Genomic DNA, 26,579 nt, shown 5'->3' on the forward strand with positions numbered 1-26,579 from the left:
GGGGGGGGGGGACATTAAAAGAATTTCACCCCCTTGCTGTCACTTAGTGTAATGATCTCCGCTTTGTGTTCCATCTGCAGCGCTTCCAGTGATCTGAGGAGCATGGCTTCATCCAACCCATGGAATTCTGGGAAACAAGAAACATTAGGATATCAATCGACAAGCCGACAGAAGCAGAATGGCAATAACCCTTGAACCCCTCCCCCCCCCCCCCCCCCTTCCTGTATTAAATCATTCTGATGTCAGGTCTCTTGTCCGTGGCATCTAAGGGGTTAAGTTTCAGAGTCCTATAGGATTGGCTGTGTAGGGCGGCCGCGTTCCTGTTGCTGATACCCTAGACACAGTGACATTGCCCACATGGATCTGAGTGCCCTAATAGTACGGTGGGGGGGGGTCCTCAAAAGACTTCTGCCTGGGTTGGACAATTACAGCACGAGTCATTAAAGGGGTTAACACTTAAAGGGGTACTCCGCTGCTAGACATCTTATCCCCTATCCAAAGAATAGGAGATAAGTTGTCTGATCGCGGTGGTCCGGCCGCTGGGACATTACGTTCAGAACGCTAGGTTTATTCGGCCATGGTTATGATGTCCCGCTCCTCCATTCATGTCTATGGGAGGGGGCGTGACGACTGTCACGCCCCATCCCATAGACATGAATGGAGGGGGTGTGGCATGATGTCATGACCACAACTGCCCAAACCCAGCTTTATAAACATAATGTTCAGAACGCCGGCGATCTGCACGGAGATCGGCGGGACCCCCGCAAACAGACATCTTATCCCCTTTCCTTTGGATAAGGGCTAAGATGTCTGGCAACAGAGTACCACCTTTAAAGGCATTATACAAGATAAGAAAAACAGCGCCACACCTGTCCACAGGTAGTGTGCGGCATTGCAGCTCAGCTCCCTTCACTTTGAAGTACACACAACCCACAACGTGTTTTTCTAATCTGGTAAAACACTTTTAATCCCGAATATAGGTTATCAGACTCGTGATTTCATAATAGAGCAGCATTAATCTGTACAACGCCTGAAGTATGTTGGTGCTATATATAAAAGACAACTGGATCTCTGTGTTACCGGTCAGTTATAGACTTTACCCTTTGTGTAACTACTGCATTGCCCTGCTCTTGGAGGTAGAGGGAGACAGAGAGTCAAACAACCTCCCCCCCCCCCCCCCCCCCATTAACCAATATATGGGAAAGAGAATTGGGCGTCACTTCAGACCCAGGAGACTGGATGGGGTCATTTCTCTTCACCCACAAACCTTCCATCTCCTGCAGGCTCCTCTCGGAGTTATAAAATACCAGCAAATGTAACACAGATGTATCTGTTCTGCTGGAGATGTGGTGAGGAGAATCCCTCATGGACAGATCTGGTGGAGCCATCAGTTCAGAGCCCCCTTCAACATAATGATAACCATCTGTACTCGACGGGAGAACAAACTAGATGGACCCCCTGGATGACTCTGCTTTACGTTTTACCGGGTTTCAACTTCTGCCAAAAGAAAGGGATTCTAAACCTCTTCCCGCAGGAAGGGAAGTCTACCGCAGGATAATCCCTAGGCAGGGAAGTCTACAGCAGGATAATCCCCAGGCAGGGAAGTCTACCGCAGGATAATCCCTAGGCAGGGAAGTCTACAGCAGGATAATCCCTAGGCAGGGAAGTCTACAGCAGGATAATCCCTAGGCAGGGAAGTCTACCGCAGGATAATCCCTAGGCAGGGAAGTCTACAGCAGGATAATCTCCAGGCAGGAAAGTCTACCGCAGGATAATCCCTAGGCAGGGAAGTCTACAGCAGGATAATCCCCAGGCAGGGAAGTCTACCGCAGGATAATCCCCAGGCAGGGAAGTCTACAGCAGGATAATCCCCAGGCAGGGAAGTCTACAGCAGGATAATCCCCAGGCAGGGAAGTCTACCGCATGATAATCCCCAGGCAGGGAAGTCTAACGCATGATAATCCCCAGGCAGGGAAGTCTACCGCATGATAATCCCCAGGCAGGGAAGTCTACCGCATGATAATCCCTAGGCAGGGAAGTCTACAGCAGGATAATCCCCAGGCAGGGAAGTCTACCGCAGGATAATCCCCAGGCAGAGAAGTCTACCGCATGATAATCCCCAGGCAGGGAAGTCTACCGCATGATAATCCCCAGGCAGGGAAGTCTACAGCAGGATAATCCCCAGGCAGGGAAGTCTACCGCAGGATAATCCCCAGGCAGGGAAGTCTACCGCAGGATAATCCCCAGGCAGGGAAGTCTACCGCAGGATAATCCCCAGGCAGGGAAGTCTACCGCAGGATAATCCCCAGGCAGGGAAGTCTACCGCAGGATAATCCCCAGGCAGGGAAGTCTACCGCAGGATAATCCCCAGGCAGGGAAGTCTACCGCAGGATAATCCCCAGGCAGGGAAGTCTACCGCAGGATAATCCCCAGGCAGGGAAGTCTACCTTCCTCCTCATTTGTCTTGTTTGTTGTGTTTCTTTAAAGGGGTACTCCGATGAAAAAAATTACTTTCAAATCAACAAGTGCAAGAAAGTTATATGGATTTATAAATTACTTTAAAAAAAAAAAAAAAAAAAATATTTATATATTATATATATATATCTTAATCCTTCCAGTACTTATCCGCTGTTGTATGCCCAAGAGGAAGTTGCGTAGTTCTTTGCAGTCTGACCACAGTGCTCTCTGCTGACACCTCTGTCCATGTCATGAATGGTCCAGAGCAGGAGAGGTTTGAAATGGGGATACTCTGGACAGTTCCTGACACGGACAGAGGTGTCAGCAGAGAGCACTGTGGTCAGACTGAAAAGAACTACACAACCTCCTGTGGAGCATACAGCAGCTGATAAGTACTGGAAGGGTTAAGATTTTTATATAGAAGTAAATAACAAATCTGTTTAACTTTCTGCCTTCAGTTGATATGAAAACATTTGTTTCCTCTGCTGACACCTGATGCCCATGTCAGGAACTGTCCAGAGCAGGAGAAAATCCCCATAGCAAATCTCTCCTGCTCTGGACAGTTCCTGACATGGACAGAGGTGTCAGCAAAGAGCACTGTGGACAAGACAAAAAAGAAATTAAAAAAGAAAAGAATTTCCTCTGTAGCATACAGCTGCTAAAAAGTACTGGAAGGATAAAGATTATTTTAGTAGAAGTCATTTACAAGGATGAACTGGTGTCAGTCAGTTATACAGATTTGTATATTACTTCTATTTAAATATCGTAGGTCTTCTAGTACTTATCAGCAGCTGTGTACCATGGGGTACAGTAGTCTTTGCACTCAGGAAGTGCTCTCTGCTGCCACCTCTGTCTATGCCAGGAACAGATCAGGTTTGCTATGGGAATTTTCTCCTGCTCTGGACAGTTCCTGACATGGACAGAGGTGTCAGCAGAGAGCACTGTGGTCAGACAGAAAGGACTACACAACTTCCTCTGGAGCATACAGCAGCTGATAAGTACTGGAAGGATTAAGATTTTTATATAGAAGTCATTTACAAATCTATATTACTGGCACCAGTAGATTTCAAACCTTTTTTTTTTTCTAGGAGTACCCCTTTAAATGTGTTATTGCATTATTTTCCTAACTGGGAAGAGATGTTGTTTCCTTTTCTGTATGAAGTGTGATTTATACACATTAGGGGAGATTTATCAAAACCCGTGCAGAGGAAAAGTGGCGTAGTTACCCATAGCAACCAACCAGATCGCTTCTTTCATTTTCAAAAAGTCCTCTTATAAATGAAAGAAGCGATCTGATTGGTTGCTATGGGCAACTGGACCCCTTTTTTCTCTGCACAGGTTTTGATAAATCTCCCCTGTTATTTTTTTGGTTTCCTCTCCCCGAATTTGGGAATAAAAATCCGTTTGACAATAAAAGGCAAGTGGAAATAAATTTCGGATTCAGTAAAGTAATTCCACAGCGAGCAGATACGGTTCCAAGTGAAAAGTCCGTCCGTTTTCCTCCTTACCTTCGCCTTCCGTGTCGTCTCCGTGGATCAGCTCGTAAAGCGTAAAGACAGAATTGGTCATCCCGTTCTTTGAAACCTTGATGACAAAAAGATTAGGAAACGGATTTGAGGCAATGTATATGATGTGTGTAATGAACGCTGTAAATACAGGAGATATGATACTTTATAGATAAAACATGAAAGAAAAAAGACTCTGCGACTCACCATGCTGCGGCACATCAGAGTGCACATCAGGGCGAGGGAGGGCAGCAAATCCAAGGCAGCTGACCCTTCTATGACAAGAGGTGTTGTGCAACATCGTACGGTAAACGCATTTACTATCACTGTTTATTATTATGCAATGATGTTACACTCGGAGCTCACTTTTATCTTTAGGTATTGTTAAAGGGGTACTCCGGCTCCAAGACATCTTATCCCGGGGGTCCCGCCGCTGGGAACCCCCGCAATCTTGCATTCGCCACCCACCTCTTTGAGCTGCACGCCACGCTGCCACGCCCCACCCCGGTTATGCTACGCCACGCCCCCTCCCATAGACTTGCATAGCGGGGGGCAGAGGGTGACATCACACGGGGGCAGGGTCGTGACATCACAATACGTGGTCGGTACCCAGCAGGGGGTGGGATAGGGGATAAGATGTCTTAGGGCCGGAGTACCCCTTTAACCCCTTAAGGACGCAGGACGTAAATGTACGTCCTGGTGCGGTGGTACCTAACGCACCAGGACGTACATTTATGTCCTGTGCATAACCGCGGGCATCGGAGCGATGCCCGTGTCATGCGAGGCTGATCCTGACTGCTGATCGCAGCCAGGGACCTGCCGGCAATGGCCGACGCCCGTGATCTCGCGGGCGTCCGCCATTAACCCCTCAGGTGCCGGGATCAATACAGATCCCGGCATCTGAGGCAGTGCGCGATTTCAATGAATGATCAGATCGCCCGCAGCGCTGCTGCGGGGATCCGATCATTCATAACGCCGCACGGAGGTCCCCTCTCCTTCCTCCGTGCGGCTCCCGGCGTCTCATGCTCTGGTCTGAGATCAAGCAGACCTGTTCTATGTCCTATACAGATCAGTATTAGCAATCATGGTATTGCTATGAATAGTCCCCTATGGAGACTATTCAAGTGTAAAAAAAAAAAAAATGTAAAAATAAAGTAAAAGTAAAAAAAAAAAAAAAAAGGGAAAAATCCCCTCCCCCAATAAAAAAGTTAAACGTCCGTTTTTTCCTATTTTACCCCCAAAAAGCCTAAAAAATAAATTTTATAGACATATTTGGTATCGCCGCGTGCGTAAATGTCCGAACTATTAAAATAAAATGTTAATGATCCCGTACTGTGAACGGCGTGAACGCAAAAAAAAAAAAAAAAGGGTCCAAAATTGCTACTTTTTTAATACATTTTATTTAAAAAAAAATTATGAAAAAATTATTAAAAGTTTTTTATATGCAAATGTGGTATCAAAAAAAAGTACAGATCATGGCGCATAAAATGAGTCCTCATACCGCCGCTTATACGGAAAAATAAAAAAAAGTTAGAGGTCATCAAAATAAAGGGATTATAAACGTACTAATTTGGTTAAAAAGTTTGTGATTTTTTTTTAAGCACAACAAAAATAGAAAAGTACGTAATTATGGGTATTATTTTAATCGTATTGACCCTCAGAATAAAGAACACGTCATTTTTACCATAAATTGTACGGCGTGAAAACGAAACCTTCCAAAATTAGCAAAATTGCGTTTTTCTTTTTAATTTCCCCACAAAAATAGTGTTTTTTGGTTGCGCCATACATTTTATGATATAATGAGTGATGACATTACAAAGGACAACTGGTCGCGCAAAAAACAAGCCCTCATACTAGTCTGTGGATGAAAGTATAAAAGAGTTATGATTTTTAGAAGGCGAGGAGGAAAAAATGAAAACGTAAAAATTAAATTGTCTGAGTCCTTAAGGGGTTAAAGTAGTTCTAAGTATAAGATGGAATAGCACTTTAACTGTTTTGGACAGTGGCAAAATCTATAGTCCATACTTGGCTTTTTTCATTTGGAATGTATGTTAGGCCATTAACAAGCAAAAATACAACCCCTTAAGGACGCAGGGTTTTTCAGTTTTTGCATTTTCATTTTTCCCTCCTTACCTTTTAAAAATCATAACCCTTTCAATTTTCCACCTAAAAATCGATATTATGGCTTATTTTTTGCCTCACCAATTCTACTTTGCAGTGACATTAGTCATTTTACCCAAAAAATCACGGTAAAATGGAAAAAAAAAAAATCAGTGTGCGACAAAATCGAAGAAAAAACACCATTTTGTAACTTTTGGGGTCTTCCATTTCTGCGCAGGTAATTTTTCGGTAAAAATGACACCTTATCGTTATTCTGTAGGTCCATACGGTTAAAATGATCCCCTACTTATATAGGTTTGATTTTGTCATACTTCTGGAAAAAAAATCATAACTACATGCAGGAAAATGTATACATTTAAAAATGTCATCTTCTGACCCCTATAATTTTTTTTTTTTCCAAGTACGGGCCGGTATGAGGGCTCATTTTTTGCGTCGTGATCTGAAGTTTTTATCGGTACCATTTTTGTTTTGATATGACTTTTTGATCACTTTTTATTAATTTTTTAATGCTATAAAAAGTGACCAAAAATACGATTTTTTTTTGCGCGTACGCCATTGACCGTGCGGTTTAATTAATGATATATTTTTATAGTTCGGACATTTACGCATGCGGCGATACCATATATGTTTATTTTTATTTACACTGTTATTTTTTTAATGGGAAAAGGGGGGTGATTCAAACCTTTATTAGGGAAGGGGTTAAATGATCTTTATTAAAGGGGTACTCCGGTGCTTAGACATCTTATCCCCAATCCAAAGGATAGGGGATAAGATGCCTGATCGTGGGAGTCCCACCGCTGGGGACCCCCGTGATCATGCACACGTCACCCCGTTTGTAATCAGTCCCCGGAGCGTGTTCGCTCCGGGACTGATTACCGGCGACTGCAGGGCGGGCGGTGTGTGACGTCACGCCTCCGCCCCCCTGTGATGTCACGCTCCGTCCCTCAATGCAAGCCTATGGGAGGGGATTGGGGATAAGATGTCTAAGCACCGGAGTACCCCTTTAACACTTTTTTTTTTTGCAATGTTATAGCTCCCATAGGGACCTATAACACTGCACACACTGATCAGTTATCCCATAGGGACCTATAACACTGCACACACTGATCATTGTTATCCCATAGGGACCTATAACACTGCACACACTGATCATTGTTATCCCATAGGGACCTATAACACTGCACACACTGATCATTGTTATCCCATAGGGACCTATAACACTGCACACACTGATCATTGTTATCCCATAGGGACCTATAACACTGCACACACTGATCTCCTATGCTGATCACAGGCGTGTATTAACACACCTGTGATCAGTGTTATCGGCGCTTAACTGCTCCTGCCTGGATCTCAGGCATGGAGCAGTCATTCGCCGATCGGACACCGAGGAGGCAGGTAAGGGCTCTCCCGGTGTCCTGTAAGCTTTTCGGGATGCCGCGATTTCCCTGCGGCTGTCCCGGACAGCCGGGATAGTTTCACTTTCACTTCAGACACAGCGGTCAGCTTTGATCGCCGCGTCTGAAGGGTTAATACAGGGCATCACCACGATCGGCGATGTCCTGTATTACCCGCTGGTCCTGGCCGTTTATGGCCGCCGGGACAGACCCGATATGACGCGGGGTCACCGCGTGACCCCGTGGCATATCGCGGGAGCTGGCGCAGGACGTAAATATACCTCCTTCGTCGTTAAGTAGATTTTTAAAAAAAACAGAACAACAGAAATAACAAATCAACTGTAACATATACAGCTGTTTTGTGTTGTTTGTTTTAGGCCGTTGGAACAATATAAGGCCTCAATCTATTTGGCCAAGTTGGATGCACAGGAGTTTAGGTTATATGCGGATGATGTGATTCTTTAGCCGTCAGCTATTGATATTAGTGCAGCCAAGGAATAGGAGGGTAATAGACGTTGCTGTCAGCTGCACAGTTATAACGTCAGCATCCATAAAGAAAGGTCACATGGGACACATCCGCAGCGTATTTCAAGCTGAAGATGCACGGACGGCAGTCACAGAGGGATTGTAGCCGGGTAGGTCCGTGCTACAGCACGAAATCTACAGCAGGAAATCCGCCACTATGAGTGGACACACAGAGCTACGGGAGATGCGGATGTGCCACATGTGACCCTGCCCTAAATGAGAATAAACCACAGACTAGAAAGAACACTGTTGTATCTACTTACCCATTGGTAAAGCACTTTTCCCCATTCTTCTGGCCTTCTCCACATTATTAGGAATCTGGTTTTGTTTTTATCCAGCCATTCTAAGTTACCTACAATGTATAAATACAATTGGCCTGTAGCTCATATATGACAATACAACTAGACTGCTCAAAAGGGAACACTATGACAACGCATCCTAGATCTGAATGAATGAACTAATCGTATGAAATACTTTCATCTTTACATAGTTGAATGCGCTGACAACAAAATCACACAAAAATTATCAATGGAAATCAAATTTATCAACCCCTGGAGGTCTGGATATGGAGTCACCCTCAAAATTACAGTGGAAAACCCCACTACAGGCCGATCCAACTTTATGTAATGTCCTTAATACAAGTCACAATGAGGCTCAGGAGTGTGTGTGGCCTCCACGTGCCCGTATGACCTCCCTACAATGCCTGGGCATGCTCCGGATGAGGTGGAGGATGGTCTCCTGAGGGATGTCCTCCCAGACCTGGACTAAAGCATCCGCTAACTCCTGGACAGTCTGTGGTGGATGGAGCGAGATGTCCCAGATGTGCTCAATCAGATTCAGGTCTGGGGAACGGGGGGGCCAGTCCATAGCATCAATGCCTTCCTCTTGTAGGAACTGCTGACACACTCCAGCCACATGAGGTCTAGCATTGTCTTGTATTAGGAGGATCCCAGGGCCAACCGCACCAGCATATGGTCTCACAAGGGGTCTGAGGATCTCATCTCGGTACCTAATGGCAGTCAGGCTACCTCTGGCAAGAACATAGAGGGCTGAGCGGCCCTTCAAAGAAATGCCACCCCACACCATTACTGACACGCCACCAAACCGGTCAAGCTGGAGGATGATGCAGGCAGCAGAACGTTCTCCACGGCATCTCCAGACTCTGTCACATGTGCTCAGTGTGAACCTGCTTTTATCTGTGAAGAGCACAGGGCACCAGTGATGAATTTGCCAATCTTGGTGTTTTCTGGCAAATACCAAACGTCCTGCATAGTGTTGGCCTGCAAGCACAACCCCCACCTGTGGATGTCGGGCCCCCATACCACCCTCATGGAGTCTGTTTCTGACCGTGTGAGTGGACACATGCACATTTGTGGCCTGCTGGAGGTCATTTTGCAGGGCTCTGGCAGTGCTCCTTCTGCTCCTCCTTGCACAAAGACGGAGGTAGCGGTCCTGCTGGATTGTTGCCCTCCTACGGCCTCCTCCACGTCTCCTGATGTACTGGCCTGTCTCCTGGTAGCGCCTCCATGCTCTGGACACTACGCTGACAGACACAGCAAACCTTCTTGCCACAGCTCGCATTGATGTGCCATCCTGGATGAGCTGCACTACCTGAGCCACTTATGTGGGTTGTGGACTCCATCTCATTCTACAACTACAGTGAAAGCACCGCCAGCATTCAAAAGTGACCAAAACATCAGCCAGGAAGCATAGGAACTGAGAAGTGGTCTGTGGTCACCACCTGCAGAACCACTCCTTTATTGGGGGTGTCTTGCTAATTGCCTATAATTTCCACCTGTTGTCTGTTCCATGTGAAATTGATTGTTAATCAGTGTTTCTTCCTGAGTGGACAGTGGGATTTCACAGAAGTGTCAGTGACTTGGAGTTACATTGTGTTGTTTAAGCGTTCGCTTTATTTTTTTGAGCAGTGTAAATTAATCTCTCTCCATAAACAATAGTTCATGAACTGAATAAAGCTCATGCTTAAAATTGTCAGAAATGTCTCTAAATGAGCGTTAAACACACCTATGGAAGAGCCCCCCTCCCCATAAACATTATATCCATATTGGTCATTACAACCGATCATTGGGGCGTTAAGAGGATTTTACTGATAAGATAATGGTTGGCTAGAAAAATATATATATATATATATATATTTTCCTATTGACTAATCTATAATCTGTATAGTAGGAAGCAGGAGGACCCAGATTTATCAATCTGCCTGGAACCAGAACTACCTGGTTTTGCCTGTAACAACCAATCATGTTTTGGATTCAGACAGATTGATAAATCTGGGCTATAAACTCTACAGCGGCAAAATGGTTGAAAATGTTTAATAAAGACTATTTAGACACTTAGGAAGCAACTGAGCAATAATACTTGGCACTTCCTGTGTTACTGAATGTTTTTTAATGGACGCACCTTTTTTCCTGAGTTCCTCTAGGACCACCTGTACGGATTCCAAAGAAAGCTTTCCTGGTCAATGTCAAGGGCAAATATTTCACATTCAGGTTTTGTTGATGTTGTAAAAAGTATCAAGTTTCAAGGGAACTGGTCACTAGATTTATGCTGAATATTTCAGGGACAGGGACAGGGACAGGGACAGGGACATCCCCCCCCCCCCCCAATATACCTTTCTGGGACAAAGAGAAATTTAGGGTGCGTTCACACTGAGTAATTCAAGAGGAATTTACTCGTAATTCCTCTTGAATTCTCCTCTCCAAATGAATGCGCGTCTCCTCTGCCCATTGACTTTAAAGGGGTACTCCGGTGAAAGGTGAAAACCTTTATTTTATTTTTATTTTATTTTTTTATGAACTGGTGCCAGAAAGTTAAACAGATTTGTAAATTACTTCTATTAAAAATTCTTAATCCTTTTAGTACTTTTTAGTAGCTGTATCCTATATTTTCTATTTGAATTTATTTTTTGTCTTGTCCACAGTGATCTCTGCTGACACCTCTGTCCGTGTCAGTAACTGTCCAGAGCAGGATAGGTTTGCTATGAGGATTTTCTCCTACTCTGGACAGTTCCTGATACGGGCATCAGGTGTCAGCAGAGAGCACTGTGGACAAGACAAAAAAAATAAAGATTTTCCTCTGTAGCATACAGCTGCTAATAAATACTGAAAGGATTAGGGATCGACAGATATCGTTTTTTTAGGGCCGATACCGATAATCGGTGGAGGTTAGGGCCGATAGCCGATAACTTATACTGATATTCCGGTATAAGTTATCGGCTATTTATCCCCCCGCGACACCGCTGCAGATCATTGATTTAAAGCGGGCGCTTTAAATCAATGCACTGCAGTGGCTTTTGCGGTGCCATAGGCCACCGCCGCCTCCCGCTTCTCTCCCCCTACCTGTCAGGGTGGTCCGGGCCATCCATCCTTCCTGTAGTGTCCAGCGGCATTCCGGGTGGAGGGTGAACCAGTCCGGGCTGTCCTTCTCCGGGGGGTCCTCTTCTCCACTCCGGGCAGGCTCCGGCCTAGTAACGCAGCATAGCACTAGGCCGGATAGCACCTGACGTCACGGCGTAGCGGCGTCTATGCAGCATACTAGGCCGGAGCCTGCCCGGAGTGGAGAAGAGGACCCCCCAGAGAAGGACAGCCCGGACTGGTTCACCCTCCACCCGGAATACCGCCGGACAATACAGGAAGGATGGATTGCCCGGACCACCCCCATTACGGGTAAGTTTAATTTTTTTTATTGACTCGGAGGGTGGGGGAGGGGCCCGACCGGTATAGCGGTATGGGCAAAAATCCATACCGGTATACCACCCAGCACTACGGTGGTGGGTGCGACGTGGTGCGGTGGGTCGGGGGGGGGGGGGGGGGCTGGGGTTGCAGCCGCGGTGCGGCGGTAGGGTCGCTGTCCTGCGGTGGGGGGCGGTCGCGGTGCGGTGGGGGCGGTGCATTATCGGCAAGGTAATTGCCGATACCGATAATGCCCCAAATCGTGATTATCGGCCGATAATATTGGCCATACCGATAATCGGTCGATCCCTAGAAAGGATTAAAGGGGTAGTCCAGTGGTGAAAAACTTATCCCTTCTCCTAAGAATAGGGGATAAGTTTGAGATCGCGGGGGGTCCGACCGCTGGGGCCCCCTGCGATCTCTCTGTACGGGGGACAGGCTCTCCGGCCAGATAGCGGGTGTCGACCCCCGCACGAAGCAGCGGCCGACACGCCCCCTCAATACATCGCTATGGCAGAGCCGGAGATTGCCGAAGGCAGCGCTTCGGCTCTGCCATAGAGTTGTATTGAGGGGGCGTGTCGGCCGCCGCTTCGTGCGGAGATCGACACGCCCCCTTCCCGCGGGCTGTGGGGGCTCTGTACAGGAGATCGCAGGGGGCCCCAGCGGTCGGACCCCCGTGATCTGCAACTTATCCCCTATCCTTAGGATAGGGGATAAGTTGTTCACCACTGGGTCACCACTGGACTACTCCTTTAAGATTATTATTATTATTTTTTTTTTTTATAGAAGTCATTTACAAATCTGTTTAACTTTCTGGCACCAGTTCATTTTCCACCGTAGTATCCCTTTAAAAAGGTTTCTGCTGTCCTGTTCACACCGCGGAATTTTTGCTAGCAGAATTCCGATGCTGAATTCCTTTCAGCTTGAAGAAAGAACATGTTCATTCTTCAAGCAGAATTCGCCAGCAGAATCCAATAGAAATCAATGGTAAAAAAAAAAAATTCTGCCCGACATCGTTTTCAAGCGGAATCCAGAAAAGTAGATTAAATTGCCTCCTCCTCCTTTCCTCTTCATTTCCGCATGGAAATTCCGCTTGAATTCTGCTCAAATTCCGCTTGATGGATAAAATGACAGACGGCAACAATTTCCTGACCAAGACTATTCCCCATGAATGCCTCAGTGTGAACGCACCCTTAGACAGATGCAATCTCCACTCGTCACCCCCGTGCACAGGTCAGCAGGCTGCGCTTCTGCTGGTATCCAACGGTTCAAAGTCGTGTCCAGCACCAGGATGTGTGAATAAAAAGGTCACTCTTTTTTAAATAATAAGCATGGTACAAAGCGTATGGCCTACGTGGTCTAGGTCTGATGACCTAAAACGCTTAGGTTATGTTCACACATCGGAATTTCCTACCAGACTTCCACCTAAATAATTCTGCAGCAGCAGAGTCCTATTAAATTTAACAAGACTCTGCTGCACTGCACGCGGTGGAATTTCTGCGGCAGAAATCCTGATTCTGGTGTTTGCAAAAACATTAAAGGGGTAAAAACTGTTCCAAACCCTGGGAGCTTGTGACGTCATAGCCCCGCCCCTCATGACATCACGCCCCCTCCAATAGACTTTTATTGCACGGTAGTCACGCCCCCTCCAATAGACTTGCATTGAGGGGGTGGGGCGTGATGGCATGAGGGGGCGGGGCTATGATGTCAGGAGCTCCCGACTCCAGTTTGTTCCCAACGCTGAGCAGCGGAGTACCCCTTTAAATATTTCTGCAGATTCCGCTCAGAAATGCATTGCAGTCTATGGAGACGGCGCATTTTTAATGTGCGAATTGTCTTCTGGGCAGACATTGCGCACATTTTGGGCCGTGTGAACATAGTCTTAGACCTTTTTAGTCGCACATCCGGGTTCTTTGAATCGGAGTGGCCAGGCAGCATATCCCTAGTATCCAGCCTGACTAAGATCATTCACAAGAAGAGAGGAACCAATGACTTAAATAAAAAACAATGCTAACTCTTATGGCCACACTAAATTAATACAGGCAAAAATGAATTAACATTGGAAAATTATTAACATTTTAAAGGGGTACTCCGGTGGAAAACTTTTTTTTTTTTTTTAAATCAACTGGTGTCCACCTCTGTCCATGTCAGGAACTGTCCAGAGTAGGAGCAAATCCCCATCGCAAACCTCTCCTGCTCTGGACAGTTCCTGACATGGACAGAGGTGTCAGCAGAGAGCACTGTGGTCAGACTGGAAAGAACTACACAACTTTCTCTGGAGCATACAGCAGCTGATAAGTACTGGAAGGATTAAGATTTTTTAATAGAAGTCATTTACAAGTCTGTATAACTTTCTAGCACCAGTTGATTTTTTTTTAAACATAGTTTTCCGCCGGAGTACTTCTTTAAAGCCGTCGAGCCAATGTATAATATAAAATCGCTCCTAAATATAAGTTGTTTGCGTGATCCTATAAGGAGCCTTCACACAAGGTCCAAGTTGTAAAGGATACTTTGTATTTTCTTGTTGTTGAACAGGGGACTTTCTTGTATTTCCATGACATTCGTGATGTATAACTTGTTATGGCGGCAGTAAGACAAGACTAGGGAACTCCATGCTGAAAGCTGCTTCTGTCGGGTATCGACATTAGGCTGTAACCTGCAAAACAAATGAACAGAGCATTGGTCAGGGCTGAAATCCTAAATCATTACATAATTTCCTATACAGAGATACAGTGACCCCCCCTGACCTACGATGGCCCCGACATACGATCATTTCAACATACGATGTCCTCTCAGAGGCAGCATCAACATACGATGCTTTTGTATGTCGGGGCCATCGCATAAACGGCTATCCGGCAGCGCAGACTGCTTCAGCTGCCCCCGGATAGCCGTTTACGGTGCCCCGTGTGGTCCGCTGACGATCACTTACCTGTCCTCGTCCTCTTCGGGATCCCCTGCATCGTCGGTGCTCTCCATCGTCGTCATCACTTCACTGCGCGCGCCGTCCCGTCATCCAATAGGAGCGGCGTGCGTAGCCACGTGATGGCGGCGACAGAGAGCGACGATGCCGGGGAAGCAGAGGCCTTGACGGAACGGCGGGGACACCTCGGGGAGGCGGCGACAGCGATGGACGGCGACATCCCGGGCAGCGGGGACGAGCGGTGATGGTCCGGAGCGGCTGGGACGCGTGAGTACAACTTCCTCTAACAGTGGTTTTCAACCTGCGGACCTCCAGATGTTGCAAAACTACAACACCCAGCATGCCCGGACAGCCGTTGGCTGTCCGGGCATGCTGGGTGTTGTAGTTTTGCAACATCTGGGAGGTCTGCAGGTTGTAGACCACTGTCCTAAACTTTACATTGCACGGATCCCTCAACATGCAATGGTTTCAACAAACGATGGTCCATTTGGAACGGATTACGTATGTAGAGATGAGCGAACTTACAGTAAATTCGATTCGTCACAAACTTCTCGGCTCGGCAGTTGATGACTTATCCTGCATAAATTAGTTCAGCTTTCCGGTGGGCTGGAAAAGGTGGATACAGTCCTAGGAAAGAGTCTCCTAGGACTGTATCCACCTTTTCCAGCCCACCGGAGCACCGGAAAGCTGAACTAATTTATGCAGGAAAAGTCATCAACTGCCGAGCCGAGAAGTTCGTGACGAATCGAATTTACTGTAAGTTCGCTCATCTCTAATCGTATGTTGAGGGACCACTGTATATGTCTTTCAAGGAGATATCCATAGAAAATTAACTCAGGGGTTAAGTAACTGATAGTGGGGGGGGGGGGTCTGAACGATGGGACCCCCTGCGATCTACTGAATAGGCCCCCGCGCTTTTAACTGAACACCCATTCAGCAGATTGCAGGGGGTCCCAGCGTTCGTACCCCACGCGACATGCAGGTGGTATGTGCTCCATTCATTTCTATGGGAGGTTCCTTCAGGGACCTCGGTTCTTCTGATCAATGGGGGTCCCCGCAGTGTGACGCCTCTGATCTGCCTGTCCTGTGGATATAACTTTTGAAGTTAGGAGTACCCCTCCCCCTCTAATATTAGGTTTTTACCATCTGACAGTAATAATCATAAGACATTGAGGAATAGTCACAATCTGCAGCCTGATCTCTAATACAGGATCAGATCTATAGGAAAGTATAGCCGGGTGTCACAGATGACGTTCACCCAGCAACTCAAGTGTTAAAGGGGTACTCCCGTGGAATTTTTTTTAAATTTATTTTTTTTAACTCAACTGGTGCCAGAAAGTTAAACAGATTTGTAAATCACTTCTATTAAAAAAAATCTTAATCCTTCCAGTACTTTTTAGGGGCTGTATACTAAAGAGAAATCCAAAAAAAAAAAGAAATGCATTTCCTCTGATGTCCTGACCACAGTGCTCTCTGCTGACCTCTGCTGTCCCATTTTAGGAACTGTCCAGAGCAGCATATGTTTGCTATGGGGATTTTCTCCTGCTCTGGACAGTTCCTAAAATGGACAGAGATGTCAGCAGAGAGCACTGTGGTCAGGACATCAGAGGAAATGCATTTCTTTTTTGGATTTCTCTTTAGTATACAGCCCCTAAAAAGTACTGGAAGGATTAAGATTTTTTTTTTTTAACAGAAGTGATTTACAAATCTGTATAACTTTCTGGCACCAGTTAATTTAAAAAAAAAAAAAAGTTTTCCACGGGAGTATCCCTTTAATCCTCACTCCACTTCCTTGTTTCTACCGGAACTCTTTAGAGAAGCACTTCTATTACAGGAGGGGTGCTCTGGCCTAAATCTTCCCCTCACACCGTGTCATGCAGCACATTCAGCCCCTATAAGAATACGAGAATCTCTCACGTGTAGAACGGGGGAAAGTTGTACTGCCAAGGCCACTCGAACCCCATCTCGGCGGCAGCGGCGGTGCCACTCAGAATCTCTTCCGGGCAGGGACAGAGGAGGCGGCTGGAAAGGAGGTTCCTGGTTCCGACTTCACCACGCGCCCCGCTGCTGCGAGCTCATTGGTGGAGAGTGACTGAGGGGGGCGGGAACGGCTTGTCGCCTTGGTAACAGGGATGTGTCAGGTGTGTGAGGCGCGGAGTGATTCCGTGTCTTCCTCTCCAGCGCTGCGAGACACAAAACCGCGATGAAGAGGCGAAGTATTGACGGTGTTCACACTGAGCGGCATTTACGGTATTACATGACTACTTTGGTAATTACACGTCAGGGTCGGATTTTGCGCCTTTGAAACAACTTTTCCGGCAAAAATGTTGGTAAATCTGAAGCATTGTTATAAATTGTGTCAGTTAACACTATTTTCACGCGTTTCCATTAGTCTGTTTACCTCTGCTATATGCTAAAATTGTCAACCCCCTTAAAAAAAAATAATAATAATAAAAATAAACTCCATTTCCCATAAGTCAATGGGAAACACATGCTGTATGCCAGTGGTCTTCAACCTGCGGACCTCCAGATGTTGCAAAACTACAACTCCCAGCATGCCCAGACAGCCGTTCATGTCTATGGGTGCGGGCGTGGTGTGATGCTACGAGGGGGCGTGGCCGTGACGTTATGACCGCTGCCGCAGGAACCCGGCATTTGTTAAGAAGTCCGATTGCAGCGGGAGATCGCAGGGGGGCACCGGCAGTCGGACCCCCGCTATCAGACATCTTATCCTTTGGATAGGGGATAAGATGTCTAGCAGCGGAGTACCCCTTTAAGAAAAAAAACGGCAGAGTTCCCAGAAAAAAATAGCGATCAAGAAGTCTGATCTACACCAAATCGGTACCAATAAAAAGGACAGATAAAGCCGCAATTTTTTATTTATTTTTTTTATCCGATTAATCGAAAGCCCTAATATTGGGTAAATCATTGTCCTAGAGCAGTGGTCTCAAATAGAGATGAGCGAACTTACAGTAAATTCGATTCGTCACGAACTTCTCGGCTCGGCAGTTGATGACTTTTCCTGCATAAATGAGTTCAGCTTTCCGGTGCTCCGGTGGGCTGGAAAAGGTGGATACAGTCCTAGGAGACTCTTTTTCCTAGGACTGTATCCACCTTTTCCATCCCACCGGAGCACCGGAAAGCTGAACTAATTTACGCAGAAAAAGTCATCAACTGCCGAGCTGAGAAGTTCGTGACGAATCGAATTTACTGTAAGTTCGCTCATCTCTAGTCTCCAACCTGTGGACCTCCAGATGTTGCAAAACTACAACTCCCAGCATGTCCGGACAGCCGTTGGCTGTCCGGGCATGCTGGGAGTTGTAGTTTTGCAACATCTGGAGGTCCACAGGTTGGAGACCACTGCTGTATTCTGTCTGTTTTTAGTATCTGTCCCCCCCCCCCCACCCAGCCTAACCTGTATCCGCAGTCTGAGGCATCTTTGGGGGTTCACATATAAGGGTCTGTCCACACGTTGCAGAATATGGTATTTTCCTTCTTGCACTTTAAAGGGTACGTTCACACGGGCGGATTAGCGCTGCGGAAAATCCGCAGCAGATAATCTACTACCAGTGAATTCAATGGGTGCAAAGGAAAATCTGCAAAACTGCCTCTAATGCGGATTTTCTGATGACCCATTGAAGTCAATGGTTGCAAAATCCGCTGCAGATTTTCCGCAGCAAATACGCTGCGGAAATTCCGCAGGTAATCTGCCCGTGTGAACGGACCCCAAAAGGACATATCCAGTGCTGAAGAACTTATCCCCCATCCTTAGGAAGGGGTGACGTGTTGACGGATGCATGAAGCGGCGGCTGACGCGCCCCCTCAATACAACTCTATGTTAGAGCCGGAGCGCTGCCTTCGGCAATCTCCGGCTCTGCGATAGAGATGTATTGAGGGGGTGTGTCAGCCGCTGCTTCGTGCGGCGGTCGACACCCGCTATCTGGCCAGCGAGCCAGGGCCCTGTACAAGAGATTGCCGGGGGGCCCCAGTGGTCGGACCCCCCGCGATCTGAAATTTATCCCCTATCCTTAGGATAGGGGATAAGTTTTTCAGCACTGGACTACCCCTTTAATAGCCATAGTTCTTTCATTTTTCATCTACACACCCATATGAGGGCTTTTTTTTTTTTTGTGGGACCAATTGTACTTTGTAAGGACTGCCTTCATTTCTCCATAACATTTGCTCCGAGACGGGAAAATACATATACACACACACACACACACACGCATATACATATCAGAAATATCAGATCTAAATAAAAAAATTATATATATATATATATATATTATATAAATGTCTTAACTTTAAAGTCATACCCCGCTGCTCAGCGTTTGGCAGCTCGTGATGTCATATCCCTGCCCCCTCATGACATTATCCGTCACACCCCCTCCCATAGACTTGCATTGAGGGGGTGAGGTGTGACGTCATGAGAGGGCGGGGCTATGACATCACAACAGTTTGTTCCAAACACTGAGCAGCGGAGTACCCCTTTCATTTGTTTTCCCTAAGTCCTAACAGCAGCACAAGTGGGGTTTTATCTGCCCCCTATGAACTGGTAGGACAGACTGACTGTTAATGAAGTTAAGCAAGTAAAACGGTAATTAATCACCAATTAGCCCGAACCTATAAGAGGAGATACTCCACAACAACAGTGGCCCTCATTTACTATTGTAAACCCGACTTGTTTTGTCAGGTTTTTTTGGCGCATCTTTGTCTGCGCCATGTCGCAGACATCGTGCGCCAGTCTGCGACACAATGCGACATTTTTTCCCGACGGACCCGATGTGGATTCTCCCAAACCCGAAAAAGGGGCGTAACCCGACATTTCTGAGCTTTCCCACGTATTTATAAAGGTTTCCAACCCGAATGTGTTCAATTGTTGTGGATTTTTTCCCGACAACTCAGAGGAGTTGGAAACCAAAACCAACAAAACCCACGTGCGACAAACAGGATGCGACATAATAAATACCAGAGAAAAAAGCAGTCGGGTAAGAAAGCAACATAGACTTACAACCCGATTTTCTGAGTAAATGAGGGCCATTGTGTTATGTAACAAGAAAAACATTAAAACAAACATAAGGGAGGGATATTTGTGTGCTGCTGTTAGGACTAAGGGAAAACAAATTAATGTTGAGAAATTAACGCTTCCCTTATGTCCTGACCAGCAGCACGAAGTGGGGACTTAGCAAGAAGTTGTCCTATGGGGAAGGGACTTCAGGTTGAATTGAATTCAGAACAGACCGTACGAAGGCAGTGTCTTCCGAACCCCTGAGGTCAATCCTGTAATGGCTCACAGAAGTGGAATGTGAGTTTCCAGGAGGCTGGGGAACAAATCTGTTCCAAGGGAATAAGGGCCCTCCGGCACAGCTAATAGACACTGATCTGGAAGGAGCAGAGACAAAGGCAGGAGGAGGCTTCTCCTGGGAGTAAATTACTCCTTAACAGCCTCCTTAATCCACCTACTCAGGGAAGGCTTAGAGGCCTTCCTCCCTTTATTCCTGCCAATTTGAAGATTCTGATCTTCTGAACTCCCTAGATCGCTCGATATAAATTCTCAACCTCTGGCCACATCCAGGGCATGGGGGGATCCAACTCCTGGAGAGGATGGAGAAGGACATAAAACAGGTAAAGTAACAACTTGATTACTATAATGAACTGTAGGCACCTTGGGTAGAAAGGTGGGTAAAATGCATAAAAACTATCTGGAAGGAATAGAGTATATATGGCTCAAACGCTGGAAAGGCTTTTAGTTCTCCTTTGAGCTCTGCATTGTAGTTCTCCAATGTCACCGCCAATCAGAAAATAATTTTCCAAGGCAAAAAACTTGAACTCCACCTCTTCCAGGGGCTCAGAGGGGAGACCACTCAACCCCTTAAGCACTGCTGAGAGATCCCACTGCGGTCTAGGTCTTGAGAAACTAGGCTTGAAACATACGGTTCCCTTAAGGAACTTCTTAATCAGGGGGATATGATCTACCAAAGGCTTTAGAAAGAGCTGAAATCTGCACCTTAAGTGTAGAAGGGCTGAGGCCTTATCCAGCCCGTCCGGCATAAACTGTAGAACAGCAGACAGCGGAGGGTCCTGAGTAGGAACTTCAAAAAGTGCATTCTACACGTCGGTCCATAGGGTCCTGCAAGTTTGACCCGTCCACAGCAGGGACTAAGTCAACGTTGCAAACGCTAAGTCAACCTCAGGCGCAGAACTTCATTCCAGCTGAGTCCCCACAATCGGAAACATGGACTAGAACCACTTTGTGATCACCGGTGCCTTCTCAGGATGCCTTCACTGTAGCTTCATACGAGAGAAAGAGACTCGTCCACTTTGAAGGCCCCTTGGCCCTTCCCCGGGATCAACATCCTGGTCCCCTGACCGGATGGATTTAAGTAGTCTCTGGGTCTTCTCCACTGTCTTTACCCGTATTACACCTTCCGATATGGATGGTTCGGCCTCAGGCGGAAGAGAAGGACGACATGAAGGACACCTGTTATTATTCATAGGTGTCCGCAAGACGGGGGTCCCTATCCTTGTAGACAGATATCTGTGTTTAGACGTCACCTTGTGCCCAGAACGGTCACAGTCACCAGCAGACATTTTCTGGAAGAGAAAAACAAGTAAAAATAAATGCTTATCCTCAAACTTAGGAGGGAAGGAGGAGGCAGGAACGTACCCAGAAAGATCACAAAAAAATCTTTACATCACGATTAAAGGGGTACTCCGTTCCCTTGCTTTCGGAGCTCCGCTCCCCAGCGTCCGGAAGTTTATTGTTCCGAACGATGTGTGTGCGGGCTTCCGTGTTCAAGGCCGCCCCTCGTGACGTCACGCCCGCAGGGCGGGCGTGACGTCACGAGGGGCGGCCTTGAACATGGAAGCCTGCACACACATCGTTCGGAACAATAACTTCCGAACGCTGGGGTGCGGAACTCCAAAAGCAAAGGAACGGAGTACCCCTTTAACGTCACAATAAAGCTTCTCTATAATGCACAAATCAGAGTACGTATGTTACTGATGGGCTCCTTGCGGATGATGTCCTGGGTGGGATCTGAACCTGGGAGCCCAGCACTGCAGGGGGCAGAGCTACTTACTGTCCATCATGCTGCCCGAACACAAACTAGGCGGCAAATACAGAGAGTCTGGAGAAAAAAGGAGCCTTTTATATGTGAATCTGGCTCCACTGGAGTTAAGCCCCTCCCCCCGGTTGTGATGTCAGCTCAGGGGATTCAAACAGGCTAACTTTATTAACTGCAAACACACAGAGCAGTAGAGATGGAGTATGGAGCGGACAAACTACATAGAAGCAGCAGTACAGAGAAGCAGTGACAGAGCATGGAGCTGGGACACAGTATGCAGCGGACACACAGATCCTACGCACAGAAAACCAACAGGATGGATCTTCCTTAGCCCTGCAGATAACACAGCAGAGCCAGATAAGAATGCAGGGAAGATGGCCAGGAGCAGCTAAAGTGACCTGAAAGAAAGGTTAGAAGATGTATAAGGAGCCTATGGAGGCTGCACCGTCAGTCCGACAGGACAGAAAAACACACTGTTGTTGGGGGAGTGGGGGGGTTAATTGGTGATTAACCCCTTGGGGACAGAGGGTTTTTCCATTTTTGAACTTTCGGTTTAAAAAAAAAAATCATAACTCTTTCAATTTTGCACCTAAAAATCCATATGATGGCTTATTTTTTGCGCCACCAATTCTACTTTGCAGTGACATCAGTCATTGTACCCAAAAATGTACGGCAAAACGGAAAAAAAAATCATTGTACGACAAAATTGAAGAAAAAATGCAATTTTGTAAAATTTTGGGGGCTTCTGTTTCTCATTTTTCGGTAAAAATGACACCTTATCTTTATTCTGTATGTCCATACGGTTAAAATGATCCCCTACTTATATAGGTTTCATTTTGTTGTATTTCTGGAAAAAATCATAACTACATGCAGGAAAATTTATACGTTTAAAATTGTCATCTTCTGACCCCTATAACTTTTTTATTTTTCCGCGTATGGGTCGGTATGAGGGCTCATTTTTTTGCACCGTGATCTGAAGTTTTTAGCGGTACCATTTATGCATTGATCTGACTTTTTGATCACTTTTTATTAATTTTTTCATGATCTAAAAAGGGACCAAAAATATGCTATTTTGGACTTTGGAATTTCTTTGCGCGTACACCATTGACCGTGCGGTTTAATTAATGATATATTATTTTTATAATTTGACATTTCCACACGCGGCGATACCACATATGTTTATTTACACAGTTTTTTTTTTTTTAATGGATTCAAACTTTTATTAGGGAAGGGGTTAAATGATCTTTTATTAACTTTTTTTTTTTCACTTTTTTTTTGCAATGTTATTGCTCCCATAGGGACCTATAACACTGCACACACTGATCTTTTACATTGATCAATGGTTTCTCATAGGAAACCATTTTTCAATGATTCTGCCGCTTGACTACTCATGCCTGGATCTCAGGCACTGAGCAGTCATTCGGCGATCAGACAGCGAGGAGGCAGGTAGGGACCCTCCCGCTGTCCTGTAAGCTGTTCGGGATGCTGAACAGCCCCCTGAGCTAACCGGCAATTGTTTACTTTCACTTTAGACGCGGCATTCAACTATTCAGCTATTTGCCACGGGTCCCGGCCATTGTTCGAGGCGTGGCCCCGCATTATAGACAGGGAGCGGGCTGAGGGCGTACAGGTACACCCTCCATCCCCAACAGATTAATTACTTTTTTACTTGCTTGACATTCTGTCTGCACTACCAGTCCACAGGGGCAGAAAAACCCCACTTGTGCTGCTGGTTATTTTATATATGATATATATTTATATCACGTGCATATATCTGGTCCAAATACATATCTATCTATATATATATATATATATATATATATATATATACACACATACATATAACCAAAGAATAAATTGGCCAGCACTCCCTGTTGCTACATATATTTATATATCAGCAAGGATGACGCACCTCACGTTACACAACCTGATGTCATGTGACGTCATGAGATAACTCATTGTTGGCCTTATCTCATCCCGTGTGTCACAGTTATTACCGTCCCCGCATCTGTACTTGTTTGCCTACAGAGAGGAAACCTTGAAATTTGGATCCCGCCACTGAGACAAGACATCCTGGACGGTAAGTTGGACAACCTGATGTCATGTGACGTCATAAGATAAATCATTGTTGGCCCGATCACCCTCATCTCTTCCTGTGTGTTACAGTTATTACCGTCCCCACATCACTCCCTGTGTGTCGGACTTGATACAGAGAGAAAACCTTAAAGCTTGCATCGCGCCACCAAGACATCCTGGATGGTAAGTTAGAATCACCACGGTTTCTTTTTATTAATATGAGTAAAAAGACATCTTATCCCCTAAAACTGCATAAGACTGATACTCAGATTGTATCGTGTTTATTCATTCTAGACCCTAATGATTAGACAGTCCGGCCAGTATCCTGGATCTCACACTTACATACCAGAAGATAAATAACTAAGGATGATGAGCAATCATTATATTCTTTTTAAACCGAATGTTTCCTCTGTAGATTGTGATCGGTTCACAAAAATATCAGACACCGGAATCCAGGTACAGCACAGGAAACTGGGAATTCTACACCGAAAGGTAGCTGTTGTGATTGAACATTTAGACTAAGTTTCCACTGGTTTTTTTTCTGGCAGTTTTTGGATATCTGCCACTGTTTGAGCCAAATTCAGAAGTGGATCCATAATGGAGGAGAAGTGTAAGTCCTTCCTTTATTTTTCCTATTCCCTTTGAATACATTTCTGGCTTTGGCTCAAAACTGCAGTGGCAGAAATCCAAAAACTGCCAGAAAAAAAAACAAGTGGAAACTTAGCCTTAGGCTAGGTTTCCACAAAGGTTTTTTTCAGGCGTTTTTTTTTATTTTTTATTTTTCTGAATGGCCACTGCAGTTTTTGTGCCAAAGCCAGAAGTGGATCCAGTAGGAAGGAGAAGTAGAAGTCCTTCCATTATGATTCCCATTCCTTTTGAAAACACTTCTGGCTTTGGCTGAAAAACTGCAGTGGCAGGTTTAAAAAAAAAAAACAAAAAAAACTGTGTGGCAACCAGGGACGGTGCCACCTATATGCAAAAGAGGCAGCCGCCTAGAACGTACTCTTGATGGGGGCGCAGCTCAGCAAGCTGCAAGAAACTGCAGTTACTGCACTGCACACTTTCTCTGTCAACAGTGTCAACCCAGTAGTAAGGTGACTATGCGAGGAGGTGGCTTGTTACAGTGTTTCACCCCAGTAGTAAGGTAGGGTGTATCAATGGGCGGAGCCAATGGGCTGAGTCAAGAAAGCGGCAAAATTAGCTTTTGCCTACGTTGACAAAAATCCTTGCACCAGCCCTTCTGGAAACCTAGCCTTATTTGAATTTACTGATACACAGGGGGAGTGAAGGGACTGTAATAACTGTGACACACAGGGCGGTGATGAGTGGACAGTAATAACCGACACTTCCAGTCATTGCTGTCCACTCATCTTCTCCCCGCGTGTCACAGACATCACCCTTCCCTCATTTAAGAAAAAAATAATAATTATATATATTTTTTTTATTATGTGGAAAGCAGCCTAAGGCGTACTGTCAAGAGAGTTGTTGGGTGGTTGACACACCTGTTTATTTATTAAAGGGGTACTCCGCTGCAAACTCCGCTACAAACTGTTCTAAAAGCTGGAGTCGGCGTCAGGAGCTCATGACGTCATAGCCCTGCCCCCTCATGCCCCGCCCCCTCAATGCAAGTCTATGGGAGGGGGCGTGACAGTTGTCACGCCCCCTCCCATAGACTTGCATTGAGGGGGCGGGGCGTCATGAGGGGGCAGGGCCATGATGTCACAAGCTCCCAGCTGAGCAGTGGAGTACCCCTTTAAGCATCTTTATTATTTTATAATGTAGTTATTTAAAACAGTTCTTAGTATAATTTATTATTATTACTTGGGTTCAACATGGTGAGTTTGTTCTTTCTACGGTAATAAAGCAGATTTCTTACTGCTTTTGGAGTTATTAGGTTGGTTTCAAATGAATCTATTACATTATTTAATTTTTTATTTTTATTTTTTTTCCTCCCCCTACTTAGGCAAAATAATGCCATCATGCTTGGTAAACAAATGTACCAGTAGTACTGGAAGAAAAGCTCAAGATCCAGACATAAAATTTCACAAATTTCCAAAAGAACCACGAAGGTTAAGAATTTGGCTAGAACAGACTGGGCAGACATTTACGAACTTGGAAGGATTAGTCGAGAAAATACAAGAAGGATATAAACAGAACAAATATTATATTTGTTCCCAACACTTTTCTAAGGATTCATACTATGATACTCCGAAAGGTCCAGCTTTAACACCATATGCTATGCCCTCTATTTTTCCAGCCATAAAGGAAGGGGAGTATTTGATTGAGGAAAGTTTAAAAAAGAAACGGTATTACCCTCCGCAACGCAAGAAAAGAACATCAAGATCCGGTTTAAACGTTGAGTCGACTGCTACCTCTTCTGACAATATGACTCTGGGCACGGATACCACTCCAGAATTTGAAATTTTAATTCCACAATTTAGATCTGTGGCAACACAAACAGATTTCACCTTAACAAATTCTAAAGTGGGTTTTTTGGAAACAAAGGAGGTGACTAGAGAATTGTTGGAGGCTTCTGAAAATCAGTACTTTTGCCAAATAAGTCCTTGTGTGTCAACTCCAATTGAAAAAACTGGTAAAATAACCTTATTGGATTCCCGAGAATTTTCATCTCCTTTATGCAACAGACCCCATGTAAAAACTGTTTTGTTCATAAAATCCGAACATGAGAATTCATAGCAGATCGGGCTTCTCTCTCCCATCTTGTATGGAAAGGGACAACAAGGTGAAACCATGGATTTTCAAGAAGTTAAAGGGGTATTCCAGGCAAAAACTTTTTTTTATATATCAACTGGCTCTAG

The 26,579-nt window shown here is 45.6% G+C and overlaps 1 protein-coding gene and 1 long non-coding RNA gene across 6 annotated transcripts; one reads left to right on the forward strand and one right to left on the reverse strand.

The window, feature by feature from the left end:
• VPS25 (vacuolar protein sorting 25 homolog) lies at positions 1 to 21,806 on the reverse strand. 2 transcript variants are annotated; one of them, XM_056548986.1, is made up of 7 exons: positions 21,700 to 21,806; positions 20,625 to 21,211; positions 14,208 to 14,353; positions 10,427 to 10,480; positions 8,269 to 8,357; positions 3,966 to 4,041; positions 1 to 127 (listed from the first exon to the last, which is right to left on the reverse strand). In XM_056548986.1, exons 2-7 carry the CDS (start codon positions 20,666 to 20,668, stop codon positions 15 to 17), a joined length of 522 nt encoding a protein of 173 aa, XP_056404961.1. In that variant the 5' UTR covers positions 20,669 to 21,211; positions 21,700 to 21,806; the 3' UTR covers positions 1 to 14. The 2 variants fall into 2 exon arrangements, with proteins under 2 accessions (XP_056404961.1, XP_056404960.1); XM_056548985.1 differs by lacking the exons at positions 20,625 to 21,211; positions 21,700 to 21,806 and adding an exon at positions 16,535 to 16,695.
• On the forward strand, positions 16,714 to 26,579 carry LOC130296921 (uncharacterized). 4 transcript variants are annotated; one of them, XR_008849339.1, is made up of 5 exons: positions 16,714 to 16,867; positions 23,675 to 23,764; positions 23,851 to 23,943; positions 24,055 to 24,252; positions 25,724 to 26,579. It is a non-coding gene; the product is annotated as an uncharacterized LOC130296921 (long non-coding RNA). The 4 variants fall into 4 exon arrangements; XR_008849340.1 differs by having other exon boundaries at positions 16,715 to 16,867; positions 24,055 to 24,216; XR_008849341.1 differs by having other exon boundaries at positions 16,715 to 16,867; positions 24,176 to 24,252.

This window comes from Hyla sarda, chromosome 12 (genome assembly GCF_029499605.1).
Source record: "Hyla sarda isolate aHylSar1 chromosome 12, aHylSar1.hap1, whole genome shotgun sequence".
NCBI lineage: Eukaryota > Metazoa > Chordata > Amphibia > Anura > Hylidae > Hyla > Hyla sarda.